The 20,424-nt window shown below is 33.9% G+C and overlaps 1 protein-coding gene across 2 annotated transcripts in view; it reads left to right on the top strand.

Annotated features, from left to right (window-relative positions):
• ATP11B (ATPase phospholipid transporting 11B (putative)) overlaps positions 1 to 19,709 on the top strand; it is a 124,950-nt gene extending 105,241 nt beyond the window's left edge. The window contains exons 29-31 of one of the 2 annotated variants that reach the window (XM_025878088.2): positions 11,665 to 11,798; positions 15,968 to 18,952; positions 19,163 to 19,709. In XM_025878088.2, the coding sequence (XP_025733873.1) occupies positions 11,665 to 11,798; positions 15,968 to 16,049 (216 nt within the window). In that variant the 3' untranslated portion in view covers positions 16,050 to 18,952; positions 19,163 to 19,709. Of the gene's footprint in view, positions 1 to 362; positions 449 to 3,352; positions 3,453 to 11,664; positions 11,799 to 15,967; positions 18,953 to 19,162 lie in introns of those variants that run through there. The other variant, XM_073896721.1, reaches the window with a different exon arrangement.
• The last annotated feature ends 715 nt before the right edge of the window (positions 19,710 to 20,424 follow it).

Below are 20,424 nucleotides of genomic sequence, written 5' to 3'. Positions count from 1 at the left end.
ATTTCAGATTTATACTATTACCACTGATTTCAGATGATGAAGAAATGGTTAGAAAGTTATCAGGTACTTCATTGTTTACCAAAAGTAGCAAGAAAAAACATCAAAAAAGAGTTGTCAGCATTTATTTTGAGCTTTGTTTTTCTCCAGAATAACCATGTGGTATTAAGAGTGAAGAATAAATTATTTTGATAGCAAAGCCAACAGCCCTACAAATGCCAGTCATGTATGTGTACCATGTATGATATTTCCTATTCTTGGAGGAACAGATGTCTTTACAGAGTTTGTCCTGTGTCTGTCTCTTAGGTGATGAATGCAGCTCACTGACTTGTTGTATGTACCATCCCTTTTCTGTCCACTTATAGATGTACTCCAACACAGTTGCTTTAAGTGACGAATTCATCGCACTGCAGCCATTGTCGAGGGCAAGGAATCAGCTGAGCAAACTTAGGTAGAGTAGGAGGAGTAGAACCTTGTTAACTCTTCTGCATGCTAAAGGTCAATGAAACAATATTCAAAAGATGGGCAGAGGCATGAATTAAGAGTGGGGCATTTTTGTCAGCACAGCTCTGTCTCTAATTTGACCTTTATTAATATGTATATTAAAACTTAAAAATATACATCCATTTCTTCTTTGAGAAGAAAATTCAGATGAAAATTCAGCATAACAGGACAGAGATCTGTATCTTATTATACATTTTACACCTTAACTACCTTTTATAGTACAATTCTAATGCTTCTGCTTGTCATATTATTTTCATAACTAAGGATGCTCCTGCATGTTGAGTAACTTAAGCTACAGAAATTCATCATAAGGTTTAAAGCTTTAAGTTTCAGTTACTTGGAAGTGAGAGTTGCCCATTTTTTATCTTGCCTTAATCTGTGCTGTAAATACATGTGTGTATTTGTCTTTGTACACTGTAATGGCTGCTGAAGCATTTCATGTCCTTGCTACTGTTTAGTGCATCTGTAAATTGCACAATATATTTTGTACCTCTTAAATATATATCTTTATCTCCATAGACAGATCCATTCTGTCAGTTTCCACAAAAATAATAGTATAGAGATGTCTTTTGATGGAAGAGAATGAAAGCTTAAATCCTGAAATATTTGATATTAAGATACCAGAGCTATTTATTAACTTTAACTCCAGTCTTCTTTGAAGAGGAAAAGTAATATAACTAAAAAAAATTTTTTTAACTTTTGACACTCTTCAGTTTCTCACCCTCTCAGTATCCTGTGTATTCTTAATTATATTTTTTTAATTTTTTTTATTCTCCAAGTTTCTGTGTTCATTTGATCAAGCAAACAGCCTTGACGAAACATTGCTTGGATAATGTCTTATGGAACTCTGTGAGTTCATAATTTTGAGCTGTTCTAAAGTTTTGTCAAACCTTTCGATTTTATTCTTATTATCTTCCAGATTTTTTGAATATTCTACTTTGAATTACAAAGGTGTAATAATTTTACATGAATATAAAAATGGATGTTTAAGTGGTTGTCAACTAAATTTTATGTTTAAAACAAGAACTAAAATGAAAACGAACTTGAGGATTTTCCTTCACCTTTGGTTGAGTCTAATATATATAACACATTTTATCCATATGTGCCTTTGAACATCTAATTATTTAACTCTAAGACAATAGGAGAGCTTGTTATTTAAAAGAACACCTGGCAAACTCTTTGGTCAAGGGAAGATTAATTTTTGCATTGTGAATAGTCTTGCTGTTTTTATGAAATCATATTTTCACATATCATATTGGCTTAAATCAAGCCATGTGGGTTTTGGGTTTTTTTTTTTTTTAAGCAATAATAGACTTAAAAAAATGAGGTAAGGATATCATAAATTAGAGAGATCCCAGTTTCTGTAACAATGTGATAAGGTAATAAGTTTAACATTCATCTGTGAAAAAACACAATGAGAACAGGATACACTGGTCAGGTGGCCTTTGCTGCAAGCCACTCTCCAGTCAGGTAGTATAGCAAAAGAAGAGCCCTGTTGGAGAGGCCTGGGTGTTAGCGACACCCTTGGTACTACGGCTTGTGTGTCCTAACCAGATCAGTTCACCTCTCTGAGGCTCCAGGTTCTTCACCTATCAGGTAATCATTTTACATACTGTGGTCTATTTACTTACTGTCAGCATCAGAGAACAAAAAGAAAAAATACTATGCTCAACCAAAGGCCAGGCAGAAATACCAGTTGTTTCTAAAAAAGCAGTGAGTTACCACTGGGTGGGCATTTTCTTATAGCTGCATGAAGAACAAGTGCTCACATACATCTGTCTACTATGCATCCTGTGAATTTTGAATACATCTTTCTTTTAAATTGCATTAAACAGTATTCCTGGGTGTGATCTATGGTAGCTTAATTGTTTACTGTTGTGACAAAGAGGAAAATTATGCAGATATAAAATATCTTTAAGAGTTTTCAAATCTTTAATCAGGTTAGTACTTCTTAAGAACCATTAACACAAAAGTATTAACTTTTTTAATGAAAGAAAACTCATTTTGAGTATTTTCCCATCCCCTGTATTACAGGCAAAGCTATAATAATAATCATCATCATCATCATCATCATCTATCTTCACATAAGCTTATTGTACTCTTGAAACCAAGGACTTCTACTTTATTTTTTATACATGTAAGACATTCACCATAGCATTTTTTTTTGATAGAAATAATTGTTGGTCAGTCCTAAGACTGAGAAAACACATAACGAGGAAAAACTTTTTTTATTCATTGAGGACATTCTCTTACAATTTAAAAAAGGTTCAAATTAGCATGGCTATGGGAACATACTCCCTAGAAGAAAAAAAAAAGCAAAGAATAAAAATTTGTGTAAATTAGCACTCACTAAAAAGCTACATTTCAAATTAAGGATTAAATTAATTTTGTTAAATAAGTCAAGCCCCCCACCCCTTACCCACATGTCTAGCATTTGAAAGGCCGTGTGAGTGACCCTTCTACTCTGCTAAAGTTCACTTTGAGTAGAGAAGTCTTTTGAGAAGGGAGCATAAGAGTTGTGAAAAAGGGCATACATACCTTTGCAATAAGAACCCTAAATCTCGGTGGCAAGGAATATAATAGAAGAAATTGAATTTTTTTGAAGGAAATCTGGTTTTAATCTAACTTTGTGCGCTGGAAAATCATGGCTTAATTTTGTGTGCTTTGTTGTATTCCCCTTAAGAAGCTGCTGTTAGCTCTCTTTTGTGACAGTAAATGAATGTGGTGTTGTATGAACATTCATTTTCCCTCGCAGATTGTGGACCCCAACTTGCTGTTTTGATTCTAAAACTATTTTACAGTGAGAGTATTGTTCTGTAATGTGAGACTTACTGCTTTTCTGTCCTTCCAGATGGAAGAAGATAAGGGTTCAGTCAGCTCAGCATATGAATTTGCTGAAAGCAAGCACAGAGGGGAGGACAGTAGGCACCTGCTAGCTGAGGCTTGCAGCCAGCAGGACAGTTCTTGCGTGCACTAGGTAGTACTGCGCTGGACCTTCCTGGGGACATATCCGCTAAGTTCTCATGCTTGGGGCATGCTATGGGAGAACTGGCCTGACTTTCAGTTTTTACTTTCCTAATCTTTCATTGTTCCTCATATGTTTACTGTTTTTCTTTACTTGTCTTCCTTTTTTTGTGATCTTTACATTTTTTATATGTCCATCCCTGAATATTTTTTTAGTCTTCCTTTGGAGTTACAGTGTTAAATCATACTTCACCTCGAATTCTAACCTAGTAAGGTATTCTCACAACCTATTTGATATTCAAGAAATTATTCCTTTTCCTTTCTTTTGAAACTATGTCATGCTACTTCTGTTATTTCTGAAGTCAGTTTTCCCATTTGAAGAGGTAGTTGTGTATCATTTTATATATCTTAATGTAGTTAGACACCAAATTACTTATCTAAGTCTAGCTCTTGAGTTGAATGATCCAATGAATGAGTGCTTAGACGTGGTACTGAATAATTTTCTGTTGACTAATATTCATCAGATTCATCAGACTTTCACTTCTTACTTTTCCTAAACTTTCATAGTTATATCTTTGTAATAAAAAAAAGTATGAATTGATGAGGACTTGATTCACCTCTTGAGGAGTAAACCCTAACAACCACTTCTAGACCTTATTGGAATACGCAAAATATTTTGATTGGTAGTAATTATGGAGGATAAAAATTCTTACTACTAATAATTATATTTTTACTTGGATTATTTGCCATTTGTATATTATAATTACTGGTCAATAAGGTGCTGTTGCCCCATTTGAGATAAAACATTGTAAATGGTGAAACTTTGAAACAAAACTACTTAAATTATAAATCTTAACTCTACCATGGAATCAGACCATAGAATAGGTACAGTAATTTGAAAAATCTGAATTATTCTGGAAGACATATTTTTAAAATTAGATTCCTTTAGTGAACTGCTCTAAATGAAAAATGTTGAAGATCAACTCTTATTATTAATTGAAAAGAAATTCAAAAGAATTCAGAACTTTTGTTTTGGGATGCTCCGTATGATTATTTTTACTGTATTTTGCTTTGATAAATATAGAAAAATTGTTAGTTTTTTAAAATATGCCCTGATTGAGCTGTGAAGAAAACTCAGCTGAAGAGCTCACTGGTAAAGAGGGGGAGCTGGCCTGGATTTATATTATGCCCTGGATAATCCACAAAGCAGATAATCAGTCCACTTGGGACCTGACTAGACTAAAGCTATAAAACTATATCCTCTGTGATAAAAGTTCCCCAAAGGTTCAAGTGGATATTTCAGAAGACATGGATCTGGAACTGCTTTGCTTTAATATGTCCATTAAAATATATAATACAGTTGAGAAAGGGGTTCTTAGAACCCTCCTAGTAACAGGGGCCTTGTTATGGTCACTTTTACAAAAGGGTGATGAGTGAAAAGATCTCATCATCCTGTGATAGTTGGTCTTTCTTCCTATAAACAAGAAGCTAGAAGAACCCTGAAACCATGAGTATGATTTTAGTAAAATTGCTGGCGTTATTACCCTGACCTTCAATTTTTTCTGCTGATTATCACTGAATTTTCATTGGCTGAGTGAAGTATACCTTGAATATTTTTCTTATGTATTTCTGCCTTTGACATATATTTTGAAATAATCAGTTCAAAAAATAAATGTTATATAATAGCCCTCTTCTATTTTTTCTGTCTTGACATGGCAGTTGTTTTTCTCTAATCGAAATGTGGTGAGCCTTGCCAATCAGGCAGAGGATGATGCTGAGCCCTAAATGTTGTCATGGGCCAGGGCCTTCTAGTCATCTCCCTCCACTGTGACCTGCCTCTTTGGCCTCCATTGTTTTGTCATTTCTCTGTCCCTAGATTCCTGGCCTGTTCTGGATGCTCTCTTTTCAGCTATACCTAGCAACTATAGGGGTATCAACAGGATGTTAGGGCTGTTGACCTTTCTCATTGTGGACCTGGATGCTAAGCCCCAGACCTGAAACTTGCCACCACCTACAACAAAAGAAAACATTTTGAATAGTTTCAGCCAACTACAAGTCACCTTCCTCTTCTGTGACAAAGATACTTACATCTACTGTCTCATTTAACAAAGCGGTGAACTACAAAAGGAACAGAAAACTTTAATGGCCCAGATTCAGTTGTTTGCCAGTAAAAGCTATATTTTCCTGAGTAAAATTCTGTGAGCAAATAAAAGTGAACATTTAAAAAAACTAATAATAATAAGGCTGCCATGAGTAGCAAGACCTGCATGTATACCTGATAAATACAACACTTTACAAAACTAATGTTATTTTCAAATCTGTGCTGAGTTACTTGAGCAGCTTTTCCATCTGGAGGTCGAAACAAAGAAAAATATTAGTGTTGACATTATTCTGTGAAACAATTACCCTCTGACATTCTTTGAACGATTCATACTTAGAAAACTGAATTTTTTTTCTTTTTTTTTTTTTTAAGAAAACTGAATTCTTAACATCAGCTATACCATGGGTTAGTTCATTAATTAGTGCTATTCTGATTTACCCTCTCCGTTAAAATAGGTGATTTTATCATTTTTTACAGATACCTGATACTCTTCTTAACCTAAACTTCAGATTCCTGGTCAGATATTGTTAGTTATGTAACCCCATCATTAAAATAAAGGGGTCTCAGTTCTTAAACTAGAATAAACCAAATTATTAAAATAACCATACCTGATAAATGTAATTCTTATTGTATGCTTATTTTCGTAGTTAAATTTAGGCAACACGTACAGAAATCTCCTCTCTGGAGATCCCTAAAAGACAGTATGGAGGTATTTATAACTATCTTCCAAAGTTGTTTATTTTCCTTGAGGAAAAGGAAAGAGGGAAGAGAATGTAAAGGAGTGAATGTGAGCTTTTGAGGCATATTTTGAAGAAATGGGCCTTGAGTAAGAGACAGCAGTCTTCTAAATGCCATTGCTAAAAAGCTACCTCTTGCAATTCTGAATAATGAGTTGAAGCCATTACTTGTTTTAAGGGTTTTATTATTGGTTTTTTTTAAGATTTTATTTATTTATTTGAGAGAGAGAGAATGAGAGATAGAGAGCATGAGAGGGAAGAGGGTCAGAGGGAGAAGCAGACTCCCCACTGAGCAGGGAGCCCGATGTGGGACTCGATCCCGGGACTCCAGGATCATGACCTGAGCCGAAGGCAGTCGCTTAACCAACTGAGCCACCCAGGCGCCCTGGGTTTTATTATTCTTAACCAGATTTGGAAATCAGTACTATTTGACGGCTTTTGATTTTACATTAAAAAGAAAAACATTTCCTTGAACACAACCTTTTTTTTTTTCTTTCATAATTACAGTTTTCAAATATCTCCTTTAAGGCTATACAAGATTCTCACTTTGATTAGATATTTGTTATAAAACTGTTTTAAAGACTAAAGAACAAATATGGTTAATAGTTCAATAATTCTTATCTAAACTTAAAAGGACTTTTTTGATTTGATAGGTAAGATGTCATAAGAAGGACTAAATAATTTAGAGATGTATGACAATTTTCTAACATCGAGAAGATTCAAGAAAGATAGAAGTAGAAGCACTAGGAGAAACTTTTAAATGTTTACTCTCATTAATATGAAAATAATGGAAACGAGCAGTGAGTCAGAATTTATTTCAGAAGGCAAGTTCTTATATAAAGATGAAAATTTTTATTAGCCATACATAATTATGTTCAATCTCCGTAGTTGTTTTGCTTGGCAGCCCTTTCAGCTCTAAATCATATGGTCATTCCTGGGAAGCAAATGTGGCAGAGGGTCTTACCAATGAATCAAAATTTCTGGTAAATTAAAGTGCCACCAAGGAGGGTCTCACTCCCATTACTTTGCTTTTTTTTTTCCTTGTCTAGTATTTATAAGCAGTTCAAAAAAAAAAAAAAGACACACACACAAAAGGAATAATTCCCTCTCCTTACTTTGAATGAAATGAGATTTAAATGTTCCACCCTTTTCCTACTCCCACTTAATTGGCAGCTGTGGCTACATGTATCTGGCTGGTCTCCCAGTTCCTGAATATGAGATCAAAGATATGTATATGGGAAAGTGATAGAGCTTGGACGTTTGCTGGAGAACAGTGTAGTTTTTTATATAAATAGCAGCTTTACAGAAGCACAGTTAACCAGCATTCAGCATTTTTAAAGCAACTGGGTTTTTTTTTCTCTTTAGAGAAAAAAAGGAAATATATTTTTGCTAATTCAAAAGGTGATCTTAAGGAAGTCATTTCTTTATAATATTTTTAATATTTTGAGATGTTTACTCTCTTTGGGGTTATCCATGTAGTAATACCTCTCCTTAGATTTTAAGTGAGGTAATAAGTGCAAAGCAACATAATTACCTAAAGTCAGATCCAGACCTAAGTGGTGGTGTGCTCATATGTGGTCACTCAAATGCTGCTAACCTTATGGACTTCATCTTCAGTGAATCCTTGAAAGTTGAGCACCAGCTATATAAGCAAAGCACAAGTTGTTAAGAAGTACCAGGCAGACTCCTTGCTCTGTATAGTTTCTGGTCTAGCTTACTGTTCTCCAGCCAAATGTGAAAGACCAGTTTGTTCTCTTGTTTTGTTTTGTTGTTTTTAATTTCCAGTCCATCATGGACCAATACTTTGGTAAAATACAATAAAAATGAGTTACAGTTACCCTTGAACAATGTGGGGGTTAGGGGCGCTGACACTTCATGCAGTAAAAAAATCCAGGTATAACTTTTGACTCCCCAAAAACCTAACTAATTGCCTACTATTGACCGGGACCTTATCAATAACATAAAAGTGCCAATTAACACGTATTTTGTATCTTATAGGTATTATATGCTCTGGTCTCACAATAAAGTAAGCTAGAGAAAAAATCAAAAAGGAAGAGAATATATTTGTAGTACTGTATGTGTATTTATTGAAAAAAATTTATAAGTGGACCTGTGCAGTCCAAATCCATCTTGTTTAAGAGTCAAAATGTGTACTAGGAAATGAAATTTAAAAGATATATAAAATAAGCTCTGATTTTTAAATTACTATTAGATTCAATAGTTATAAAAGTATTCTGTCAAATTGCCATAAAATTTTCTAACCTCTTATTCGTACAGACCAGAAACACTTATCTCCTCATAGGCCAGTAACAAATGTTTCTGGACCAACACTGATGCGTGGATCACACTTAAAGTCACACTAGTCTTTTTGCAAGGGGGCAGGTGTAACAACTACTTTCTTATACGTAGGCTAAACATGTGCTGAATACACATCATACTTTTCTACCCACATATAATTACTCATTCTCTTTGCTTAGCCTAGAATGCTCTTTCTCTCCCATCTCCAACTACTGAAATCCCACCCAGTCTTTAAAATGTGTTTCAGATGCTATCTTTTTCATCAACTCTTTCAAATGCCTTCCCACCAATACCAACAACAACAGCTGGGTTTGAGCTTTCCCTCCTCTTTGTTAATATTTGTAGTCAGCCTCATTACCATAATTATAAGAAGGCAGTATAATGGCATGAAGAGGTTTGAGCTCTAGAATTAAAGAAACCAAGACTCAAGCCTCAGCAGGGTGATCTTGAACGAGTTCTCAACTTCTCTCTTTCCTCAACTGTAAAATGTTTCTGAATATGGTGCTTACCCCAAAAGTTTGTTATAAGTTTTAAATGAGAATAATCCATGAGAAGCGTCTTACATAGGAACTGGCACATACATAGTAAGCATTCCATTAATATAACTACCATTATTTGTTCCTGACTTATCTCCCATCCTTTCTTTACCCTTATTAACTTACTAGATTGCCATCCCCTCTGGGAATCAGCACAGTGCCTTGCTCAATAAATACAAGTTGAATTTAAGTGCTTGTAGAATTTAAGTTATGCAAACAAGCAGTGCAATAGAATCCAGAGAGAGATTACTCGTAGTTGGAGAGGTGAGGGAAGTTTCATGGAGATGATGGTATTTAAACTGAACTAGGTGTAGGGGTCAGCATTCTGACCATAATTGGTGACAGGCCCTGACATCTGCCCGAAGACAAGGAACACTGCACTGGTTGGCTGTGTGAAGACTGTACAGGAACATTGGGAAGTTGAGCAAGAAAGGCAGCCTGAGGTCAGGTTATAAAGGGCCTTAAGGCCTCCTTGCAGTATTGTACTTTCACCTTTGAGTATGTGGGAGCTTCCGAGTCCTGCTTCTTGTGGATGGTGATTTTGAGATGGAGGAAATGGGAGCCTAAGGACCCAAGGAGGAAACTGGGAGACGATAAAATCCTTAAACCTGGTTTAATCCCTAAACCAGCATTTTTTAAACTGTTCCTCTGGATATTAATGTTCTTCCTAGTGTTGATTGATTCCCAGGGGCAGTGGGGGTAGGAGGGAAGATTTAACTGAAAAAAAAAAAAGTTTGAGAATTGCACCATGTCCAGCTCTCCCCCTGGAGACTGACCATGCATCCTGACTTATTGACAGTCTTTTACTCAAAAAGTCTGTTTAGACTCATTGAATTAGTGTTTCCCAAACTTAATTAATTGGCCACAGAACATTTTTTCACGAGACATCTGTAAACATCTCTCAAAAAACAGTTTAAGAAACAGTACCATAAACAGTCCTAAACCAAGGGTATTGTAATGAAAGAACTAGTAAAATTTGGCTATTTCTCAGTTCTTAGCAGACCCTGGGATGTTGGTGCAATTAGGTAATTGCCAGACAGGAACCATGTTGTCTTGCACTGCTTGGTATTTGGCAGGATTACTCTGAGCAGGGATTTTGCAGGACCTCACCCGTTCCTTATATTCCGAGCACCAGGTTATTTATGTTCCATCATACCCATCTTATGTCCATTGTGTGCATCTCCACAAATGTCCCCTGTTGCCATGCCTTTGTGACTCCCAACCTTTGTGAATTGGAACCCTCTAATGAATCTATTTTTGTTCTCCTTCCTCTATACTTTCCAAAGATTTGTTATACAGTATGTTATATATGTAAGGAAAGTGAATGAAAAACAGTTTGTTTAAAATGATACCCCCCAGGGCGCCTGGGTGGCTCAGTTGGTTAAGCGACTGCCTTCGGCTCAGGTCATGATCCTGGAGTCCCGGGATCGAGTCCCATATCGGGCTCCCTGCTCAGCGGGGAGTCTGCTTCTCCCTCTGACTCTCCCCCCTCTCATGCTCTCTCTATCTCATTCTCGCTCTCAAATAAATAAATAAATAAATAAATAAATAAATAAATAAATAAATAATAAATAAAATAAAATGATACTCCCTGAGAAATTAAGGAGTACACTTGATCATGTCAAAACCAGGTTGGGATTCACTGGGCTATGTGATCATACCATTTCTTCCCCTCATTTTAACAGGATTAAAATTAGTAGTAGTAATGGCTTTAAGTTATTTTGCTGGGTTATTTATGCCTGAATCAGTACAAATCTTGCATACCTTCAGAAATTAATAAAAATAGTAGTTAGTCATTTGTTTAGTGGATTTTAATACAGTAGATTAAATTAATCAGTAAATTTTTTAAAAGCAAGATAAGCTGATTATGGGCATAATTGGCACTTAATAGTTGCTTAGCAAATTTCAGGTAAATGATGCTTTTTTCAAGGAGAATTATAAAATTATAATACATTTTCAAGGATTGTTTCAGTGGATATATGTAGAGTGCTACATATAGAACCCGGCACACAGAAAACATTACATAAAGTATTTGCTACTGTTGTTGTTGTTGTTGAAGATTGGGGTTAGGTCCTGCCTGGTTATTATTTCCCAGTCTTCAGAACAGTTCACACTCCGTTTTTCTCAATTGCTAGACATTTTTCATTGAAATTGCAGGAGCATTTCACCTAAACAAAAACTCAAGAATTAGAATTCAGTTTGAGTCGTTAATGTAAATCATTTTGGCTATAATAAATTGTTAAAGTAAGACATTAAAATCCAGAATCTTTGCATATTTAAATAATAACCAGCTACTTATTTTTATATAATTATTTCATCCATTTTCCAATTTAGGACACAGTGCCTTTTAAATATTTTTGTATATTAGTCTTAAAGCCTTCCATACATTTTCATATTATAGAAAACATGTATATTTATATACATTACTTTTGATTTTAAAGTGCTTGTTGTAGTTTTTTTTTTTTTAGTGCTTTTTGGAAATCCAGATCTATAAATAACTAATTTTTTTCTGCTTCAATTCCTCCAGCTTACTGAAACAAATTCAGGTATCAAGTGCTTGGACTCCATGTGCTGTTTCTCAGAAGGAGAAACAGCGTGCGCATCTGTTGGAAGAATGCTGGAACGAGTAGTAGGAAGATGTAGTCCAACCCATGTCAGCAGGTGTGAAATTTCTCTAAGTAGCCTTTGCTGCAGATGAGTGTCCTATAAACTGGAACAGGATGAACCTGCATCTCTAGATACCTAATAAATCAGCAGCTGGTTTTACCAACTGAAGCGGGAGGTGTGCTATTTATTAGCACTCTTTGATGGTAGATTTCATTTTGTGGCTTTGGGGTAGGGGGCTTTTTCACTAACAAAGGAAGAGAAAGCACCTTTGAAGAGACTTCATCTAATGAACAAAAAGTTTTGCTTTACAGTCTTTCTAAAATATGGTGAATAGGAGTGTGTATATGATACTTATTTGGTTTTTATAACTTTCTTTTTTTGATTATACCTTATATTACTGTTTTATTTCCTGTATTTGTTTTTTGTTTGTTTGCTTTTTGTATTTACAAAATAGTCTACACATAATAGTAAAATCAAAGGATTTCGCTTCTCTTACTCTTCATGTATATTTTCTGGTCAGTCATTTGAGACTTTGAGGTATTTATAAACACAAAAGGCTGTATTTCTGCTCTCCTACACCATTTTATCTCTGTAATGAGGTTTTTAAAATGAGTTGTGATATTTTTTTACTTGGTATTCATGGTCTAATTAAAAGTTTTTAAGTTAGAATAGGGCACATTAAATTATGGTTTAGAAGAATCTTAGCATTTCTGTCCCCTCCCAAATCTATTTCTTGAATTAGATTTATCAGTGCTTGCTTTTGTGGATCATAACAAAAAAATGCCATGTTTTGTTAAATGCCACTTAAATTTATTTAAAAGTGAAATGGATTCATTTCTTCATTATTTCCCCAAGAGACATATTATTCAGGGGACATTAGGAAGTAGCAATAACTTTTTTCATGCTTTGGTGTTAAGGTTAATTATATCATATTCCTAAAATTAGAGCAGCAGTGCACTGGTGTGCAGGAATAGTTATAGATGGGCAGGGATAGATAGATGGTGATTTCCATTGTCCACCATGTACCACATGAATAATCACTTTCTACATGTGCCATGGCCTGGAAAAGTTTGGAATATACCCCAGGAGGGGGGAATAGAGGGGGTGGAGGAAGCACTATTATCTGCTGATAAAATAATTTTTAATATTTGCCTAGCTTTTTGTTTTAAAAATGATGAGTAATTATCATTCATATGTATCATAAAATTCAGGTAACATTTACTGGCAAACGTATTAGTTCCCATTTTGCCTTTAGTTATGGCCATGTCTTTGTGGTACAGTTGCATTTATAAATAACATTCTTAAAACATCTGTGTTTCCAGTCTCCATTTATTGATTATAACATGTGATCAAAAATATTTCCATAATGCTGTGGTATCATTTTGTAGTAATTTTATTCTCCATAAAAGAATTACTATGAACAGTTAAATTTATTGGGACTTATGTATTTTGACTTACACAAATGTATTATAAAATGCATTATTAGAAAGGAGCTCTGTCATGTACCCAGGCCACCAAGTTTTCCAAAAGAAGTTCCAGAAGGACCTACTTTATAGTATTATTTTACTTATTAAAACAGCTTTACTTTATAGAACTAAGGTGGGAGTTAGACTAAGAGACTACTATAGAACTTCCACAGAATTTTTTAAATTTCTGCTTCAATAGGAATTTTAATTTTAATTTAATTTTAATGACAGTATACATCTTCACTATTAAAAAAACTGTAATTAATTTTAAATAAGCCAAAAATATTTTTGCTTTATATATATATTCTCATTGTTTGATATCCATTATTCAGGTAATAGACCCCCATTTTTCTTTACATAGCCATTTTTACACTGTATTATCCCTTTGAACCTGCCCCTGGAAATAGGGGATTTATTTCAGCACATTCTCCTGAAGGTGGCTGTTATCATCTGTACTTTTTTTCACTTAAAATTGTATCATAATATTTTCTTTTGTAAGATTTTATTTTTTATTTTCCTAATAAAATGTTTAACAGTAATATCTTGTTTGACAGACTATAAATATCTTACCAGTTTTGTCCAACATCTCAGGTTATGTTATTGGTTAGTACTGTCATTATCCTTTTTTTTTTTTTAAATGAATAATCTAAAAAGTCCTTTAAGATCTATTCAGTTTTTTTCTAGTGGATAAAAATCATACAATATGAAAAACCACTTGGTGCTTTTCAAAGGGCTATATGGAAATTGCCATATATCCATTAACATATTTAAACTTTGAAAGTCATTTTGATATGTAGAGTTTTGTTTCTGTTTTTTTCCATATAATTGTATTAGAGAAAGACATTTGGCATTTCTGTTTTGATATTGAGACAGCCTTTATACATTTCTATTTCATGTCTAACTTAAAAGGTGAAACAAGACTACTACTTCTGTTACAAGATGTAGAAGCCCTTGGATATTTGTTCTATTAACCTATTAAGCATAAGATGTAATGAGCATCACTTGAGAAATACAACTAGTGCTTTCATATGCACATTCTACTGATTAAAAACTTTTACCGTCCAGGCACAAAAATTCTTACATTTTATTAATTGATGTTTTCGAAGGAATATGCCATATTGCAGGCTTGGTTTCAAATGTAGCATCATGGTGCTATATGAAGAATATGCCCTGTTGTACACTAAAGGCTGTACTTCAGCAATAAATGATTTCCTTTGTGCATTTTACCAACAGTTACTTTATCCTAATCAAACCTATTTTCTGAATAGAAAGGACTTAATAGTTAATATGTAGTTCCAGTATTTAATGTTCTGTCAAATATGATATTTAACATATGAGTGCACATGTGTGCTTTGGAAAGATCAAAAACAAAAGAAACCTTACCTAATAAAATTCTTCTATGTAAGCAATGGTTGGAAAAGAGGAAAACTAATATAAAATATTGGCAATTTGGGAATGGAAACTGAGTGACTCCCGATAATTAGGGTGTTGGGAGCTATGTTTTGTCATATGTATCTAAGCATACTTTTTCTTGGATAAATACTTTTAAGAAATGTTCATAGACTCACTTCATTCATTTATTTATTTTACAAATACTCCCTGCTATGTACCAGGTGCAGTTCTAGGTACTAAAGAGAGACAATAGTGAACAGGTCCTTCCTTAAACTAAGGTGTTTAAAATTAGAGAATTTGTAAACTACCAGTATGGTTGTAGCTTATTTGTGTTTCTCTTTGCCAACTTTGTAAAATTTCTAGGTTCCAAACTTCATTATCACTGTGCTTGCTTAATTGATTTAAACTTAAACTACATACAGAATCTCAAGGAAACAGTGGATTATTTGATGAGTGAATTTAAAAGCCATTTTAAATGCTAGTCTCTTCCTCTAACATCTTTGTTTAGGAAAGTAGGAACCCTGGAAAAAGTTACATAAAATGTATTTATTGTTTAGTGCTCTTAGTCTTCTCTAAGAAAAGCCACCTTTGACTTGGTAATCCTGATACTGTCCTTGAAATGGGTTAGGCTATTTTAAGCATGGAAGGCTATTTCTGGTCTTGAGTTATTTTAGCTTAAATTAATAGAGCTGCAAATAAAGCATTATGTAATTAATCGCTTATAGGCCTTATTATTCAGACAGTAGTTAAATTTTCCAGACCATTAAAGGTTTATTTGTTCTCAGTTAAGTGAAAACTGTACTGAGTGACAGCTGTCTTTGATACCTATTGAATAAACCATTTACTGCATTCAAGCTAATTATGTTAAAATCTTTAGAATAGAATTTATAGCTGAAAAGAAATAGTATAATATAATATGAACATATTACTATTTCATTCCAAAGCTTTTGGTAAGTGGGATGTTTGTTTGCTTCTGTAATGTCGAAATATAGCCTAGTTGCTTTTCAGTAAAACTGATTGTGCATAACTCTTAGTAACATACTTCTTATTGTATTGTTAAAATTTTAAGAGCATCTCATGCTTTACTACTTACAGAAATTGTTTTAATGCTAATGAATGTCTGAATTTTGGCTAATATTTAAATAATGACTAGAGCATTATTTTTTTTCCAAGTTCTTGTATTATATAAATAGACTGGTCATTAAAGGCTAGTATGAAGAACTTCTCTTAGCATTTAAAAATGAATCAATAAGTGATTATTTTAATATTCAAATTTCATTTTGATCCTAAGTTTTAGAGTAAATTTTTGTCTCACTTAAAACATAGGTCCTGGTGAGCCAAACTTTTCTCTTATTGTTACTTTAGATCTTGGAGTGCATCGGATCCTTTCTATACCAACGACAGGAGCATCTTGACTCTCTCCACAATGGACTCATCTACTTGTTAAAGGGGCAGTAGTACTTTGTGGGAACCATTTCAACTCCTTTCCTAAAATTCAGTGTGATCATCCTGGTAATGGCCACACTAGTTCTGCAGAATTACTTTTTGAAATTTCTCGAGTATTTCATACCCACTCAGAGTTATAATGGCAAACAAATAAAAAGCATTGGCATAAACCCCTTTCAACCCCTTTAATTTAAATCTGAACTTGTCAGAATTTGTGAAAGAGACATTTTCCATCTCTTTGGATTGTCCCTTGTGCTTATGGGACTCCAAATGGCATTTCATCCTCTTGCTAAGGCCACTATATTTTAATATCAAGGTAGAAAAGGGAACTAATTCCTAGTTAATTGTATTTTTTAGTATTAGCTTGGTTATTGAATCTTCTATTCAAATCTGCTTCTGTAAATTTTGCTGAAAAGTTTGCCCTGAAAACTCTATTTTTTTATTAGAGTTATATTTGAAGCTTTTCATGCGAAAAGTTAATGTGAATAGAAAGGAATTTTGGTCCCTCAGTGACCCATGTTGTTAATTCTTTAGTGCTTTTTAAGTTCACAGAGCAAATTAGGAGAATGCATTTCCCACCATTATTTACTGCATTGTGGATAGTAATTATATACCAATACCAAACTTCTCTAAATACTGTAACACAATCAGTAAAATTAAGCATATACATGCAAAGGGTATATTATATATATAAATCAGGAATCAAGTCCATTCACCAAATTTCAAGTTGATGTTTAATATTTTTGTGACAGAATACAAAGAACCTATAGTGGGTAAATTACATACCATTAGCATATTATTTAATGTGTTTATCATTGGATCTTTTGCATGCTTTAATCTGGTTAATATATTTAAATTTGCCTTTTTTTTCCCCTCTATCTGCAGGCTCTGTTTATAGTATTTTATGACACTGTTGTAAAGTTCAACTATATCAATAAAAAACAAGTTTGGACAGTATTTTAATATTGCAAATATTTTTAATCATACAAATCAAAATATTAGGGTAATTAAAACAAAAAGATAAGAGCCTCTTTCTGTGGCTAATTTAGAATTGTTCTTGCCTTTCAGTAAGCTAGAGTGCAGAATAAAGGATTTCACATAAGAATCCTATTATTCTTAGGTTAGTATATGTTATCTAAGTTACAGTAGACTACCACAGTGAAGTGAAATCTGTTCAGTGTCCCATTACTAGGTATATTTTCAGGCATGGCTACAGGATGTAAGTGAAACAAAAGTTTAAAATGCTAAATCTTAAGGGGTAATGGCAGCATAAATTAAAATGCTAAGAATGATTAATCAGGTACATATTGCTGTAATTGACTCACTGTACTTCAGTACTTAATTTCCATCCTGAGTTTATCATATGATCAGTGTTGTCATTTGTTTTGATAAAAACGTCATTTTAAAATTTGGAAATGATTATTGGTTAAAGAACTTACCGAGCTCTAAGTATGTGATTGTGTACATAACATTTAAAATTGTATGGAAATGGTTAAATAAGGTTTTCCAAAATTTTCTCTTGAGAATATAATAACTCCTTTCTGTGGATATATTCTTCAACCTTCCACCTCTTCCCATCTCATGAATATAAGACTTCTGGAATTGGGCTAGTAGGGAAAGAATGATAGAGTCAAGAATTAAGACTTTACCTTGTTTGCTGGTAAACTATTTTTTTTAATTTTTATTTTCTTGCTAATATAACATTTGTCTGTTTCAGTAATACAAGGATATTAGATTATGAATTTCAGCTTAAATATTAATTTTCATTAGTAGCCCTTCTTTAACTTAGATATTCCAAAATTGAGTTTAAGAATATACTGTGATTCTGGAAATACATTAAAGGGATAATACAGTGTACAATATATATACTTACCAATTCATGTTCCAGAGGAGGAAAATTGCAGAAAATATTCAGTTAGGGTAGTTTAGTGGAAGATAACTCAGAATTTGTTTCTTCTTAGAATGTCTTATAAAATATTTATCTAACAAAATGACATGTTAATAGTCCTGCATTACATCTTCCTTAACAATTTACAGTGTTTGTTTGCCATAAACCAAACTGACTACTGACACTAGAGAAGGACCACAAAGCCATCCAAGCAGTCTCTGACCAACTGCCGCAGTGGAGGTCACCCAGCCTATGTGGTGCTGAAGGTGGTGATGTAACTGTCTGCATTGACTGAAGTTATTTAAGAACTTTATGTCAAAAAAAAAGTAAATGTCATCTACTGATAATGCTCATCCTAATCTGTTGAAAACCTCTTTTTAAAGGAAAATTATTATAAGAAAAGAGCTTTCTTCAACTTAAGAAAGTAACTGTTGTCTACAAGCTTTAAATAGTTTTCTAGTGCTAATACTCATATTTTAAAACTTACTATGTAGCCAGTAATCACAAAAAGATCCCCTTTGCATATTTCTTTAAAATTCTTTGGAAAGTATGATGTTGGTAATTAAGTTACTCTTAAACCTGCCAAAACCAGAGTAAGATGCTACATGTGTTTTTACTAATTGATGGTCTCAGATCTGTTTGCCTCACTTTCTTACCTTAGTCTGAAGGCTATAGCCCTGAAGATAGTAGTAAGCACCAAGACGGTTTTCAAAATTGCCCATCAGCTGCTTTAAAAGATAACTCAGTACCCTTCCTCAGCTTTAGCGAGCAATAGGCTCACTTTAGGAGGATTAGAGTATGGGCCAGGCAACTACACCTACCAAGCTTGCTGTGGAGTTGAGAAGAAAGAAGGGAGAATTTAGTTTGAATTTCTCTTAACTGCCCTCCTCCTTGGGTCTCAATCTCCATGAGGTCCAAAAAGGCTTCCCAGACCTATACAGACTCTGGCACTGTCCTGAGTAGGAGATTAAACTGAGGTAAATCACCGCATCAGGAAATTCCTTTACTCAGACCAGGTCATTTCTTTTTTTTTTTTTTTTAATGTTTTATTCATTTATTCATGAGAGTCAGAGAGAGAGAGAGAGGCAGAGGCAGAGGCAGAGGGAGAAGCAGGCTCCCACCTAGCAGGGAGCCTGATGCGGGACTCGATCCTAGGACCCTGGGATCATGACCTGAGCCGAAGGCAGACGCTTAACCATCTGAGCCACCCAGGTGCCCCAGACCAGGTCATTTCTGCTGTAAGATTGTGGATTGTGGAATTGGGCTTGTGTTTGAAGCTTGAGACTCCTATCCGATAGGCAGAAGTCAAAGCCACTAAAAAAATTGACAGTTGATACCAAAAAAAATTTTAAATATGCTATTCTGAGAAGTTATTGGGGGCAGGGGAAAAGGGAAAATCATCTATGCTTGTGTTTTCCTGTAAAGATCACGTTGAAGTATGATATCAGCAGGTATTCATAAAACAAACACACCAAAGAGTTATGTAAAATATGTTTTATTAATTTTGGTCCCACTTCTGAGACATTTTTATTTCTATCTTGAAATGAGTCATCTATTTTCATAAAAATGGAACATTATTAAAGTGCTGTTTATGTGAGAACACTTGAATGATTTTCCTACAAAAAAATAGATCACAATTAATGATATGTTTGTAATAATGGTGATTGTTAGATTTTTATGGGGAATTAGTAGTTGGCAATACTGTAGCAACATTTAGTTTAAAATCCAGGACCTCAGACACTGTGGCTGTCTAATAAAATCCTTTAACATTTCTCTGCATTGTCAGTAAGTGTAGTTACTTATTGTATAGCTGTCTAATTTTTTAAAGTTTATGAAATTATATTTATGGAATAAAAATTTTCCTACATAATTAAAAGTGTTTTTTCATTATTTAAGCATTTTAAGCCTCTATCTGCTTGTCACAACTAACACTGCCAAAAACTTTTTGATGAAATTTTATTACATTTACCTTCCATATGGTACAGGGATGCTATTACGCCATTCACTGACTCCAGTGTCAAAAATCTGTAAGTTTTTCATTTGCCCAGATTTTATAGATCATCAGTACAGCTCCTGAAAAGCAGCCTGATAGAAGTGTCCCAGCTGTAAAGACCAACACACTTCAACTAGGAATTGCATCACTCATGAAAAAACAGCCACTATGAACTTGGAAATGAAAATATGTGCTTTTTAAAAAATACAGCTGATATAATGTCAATTTATATATAAAGTATTCTAACCTAATGGCAATCATTATTCCTTATGCTTCCTCAGTTGCCATTTAAAGCACACATAACGGTCTAATATACGTTTATTATAAGGTAAGCTGTTATATTTGCCCAAATGTTAGTATATGCAAAGAGTGACAATGTATGATACATATTTTTTTATTTCTGAAAGGAAATAATATGATCCTGGACAAATCAGTTTAGGCATCTGTTTTTATTTAAAAAGTAGTTGAGGGTTTGAACTGTATCTATGGTAACTT

Source organism: Callorhinus ursinus, unplaced genomic scaffold (assembly GCF_003265705.2).
Source record: "Callorhinus ursinus isolate GAN/ISIS: 27379988/994484 unplaced genomic scaffold, GSC_fseal_2.0 scaffold1, whole genome shotgun sequence".
NCBI classification, from domain to species: Eukaryota; Metazoa; Chordata; class Mammalia; order Carnivora; family Otariidae; genus Callorhinus; species Callorhinus ursinus.
The sequence above is the reverse complement of the archived record's forward strand: the minus strand, read 5'-3'. Positions and strand labels throughout refer to the sequence as shown.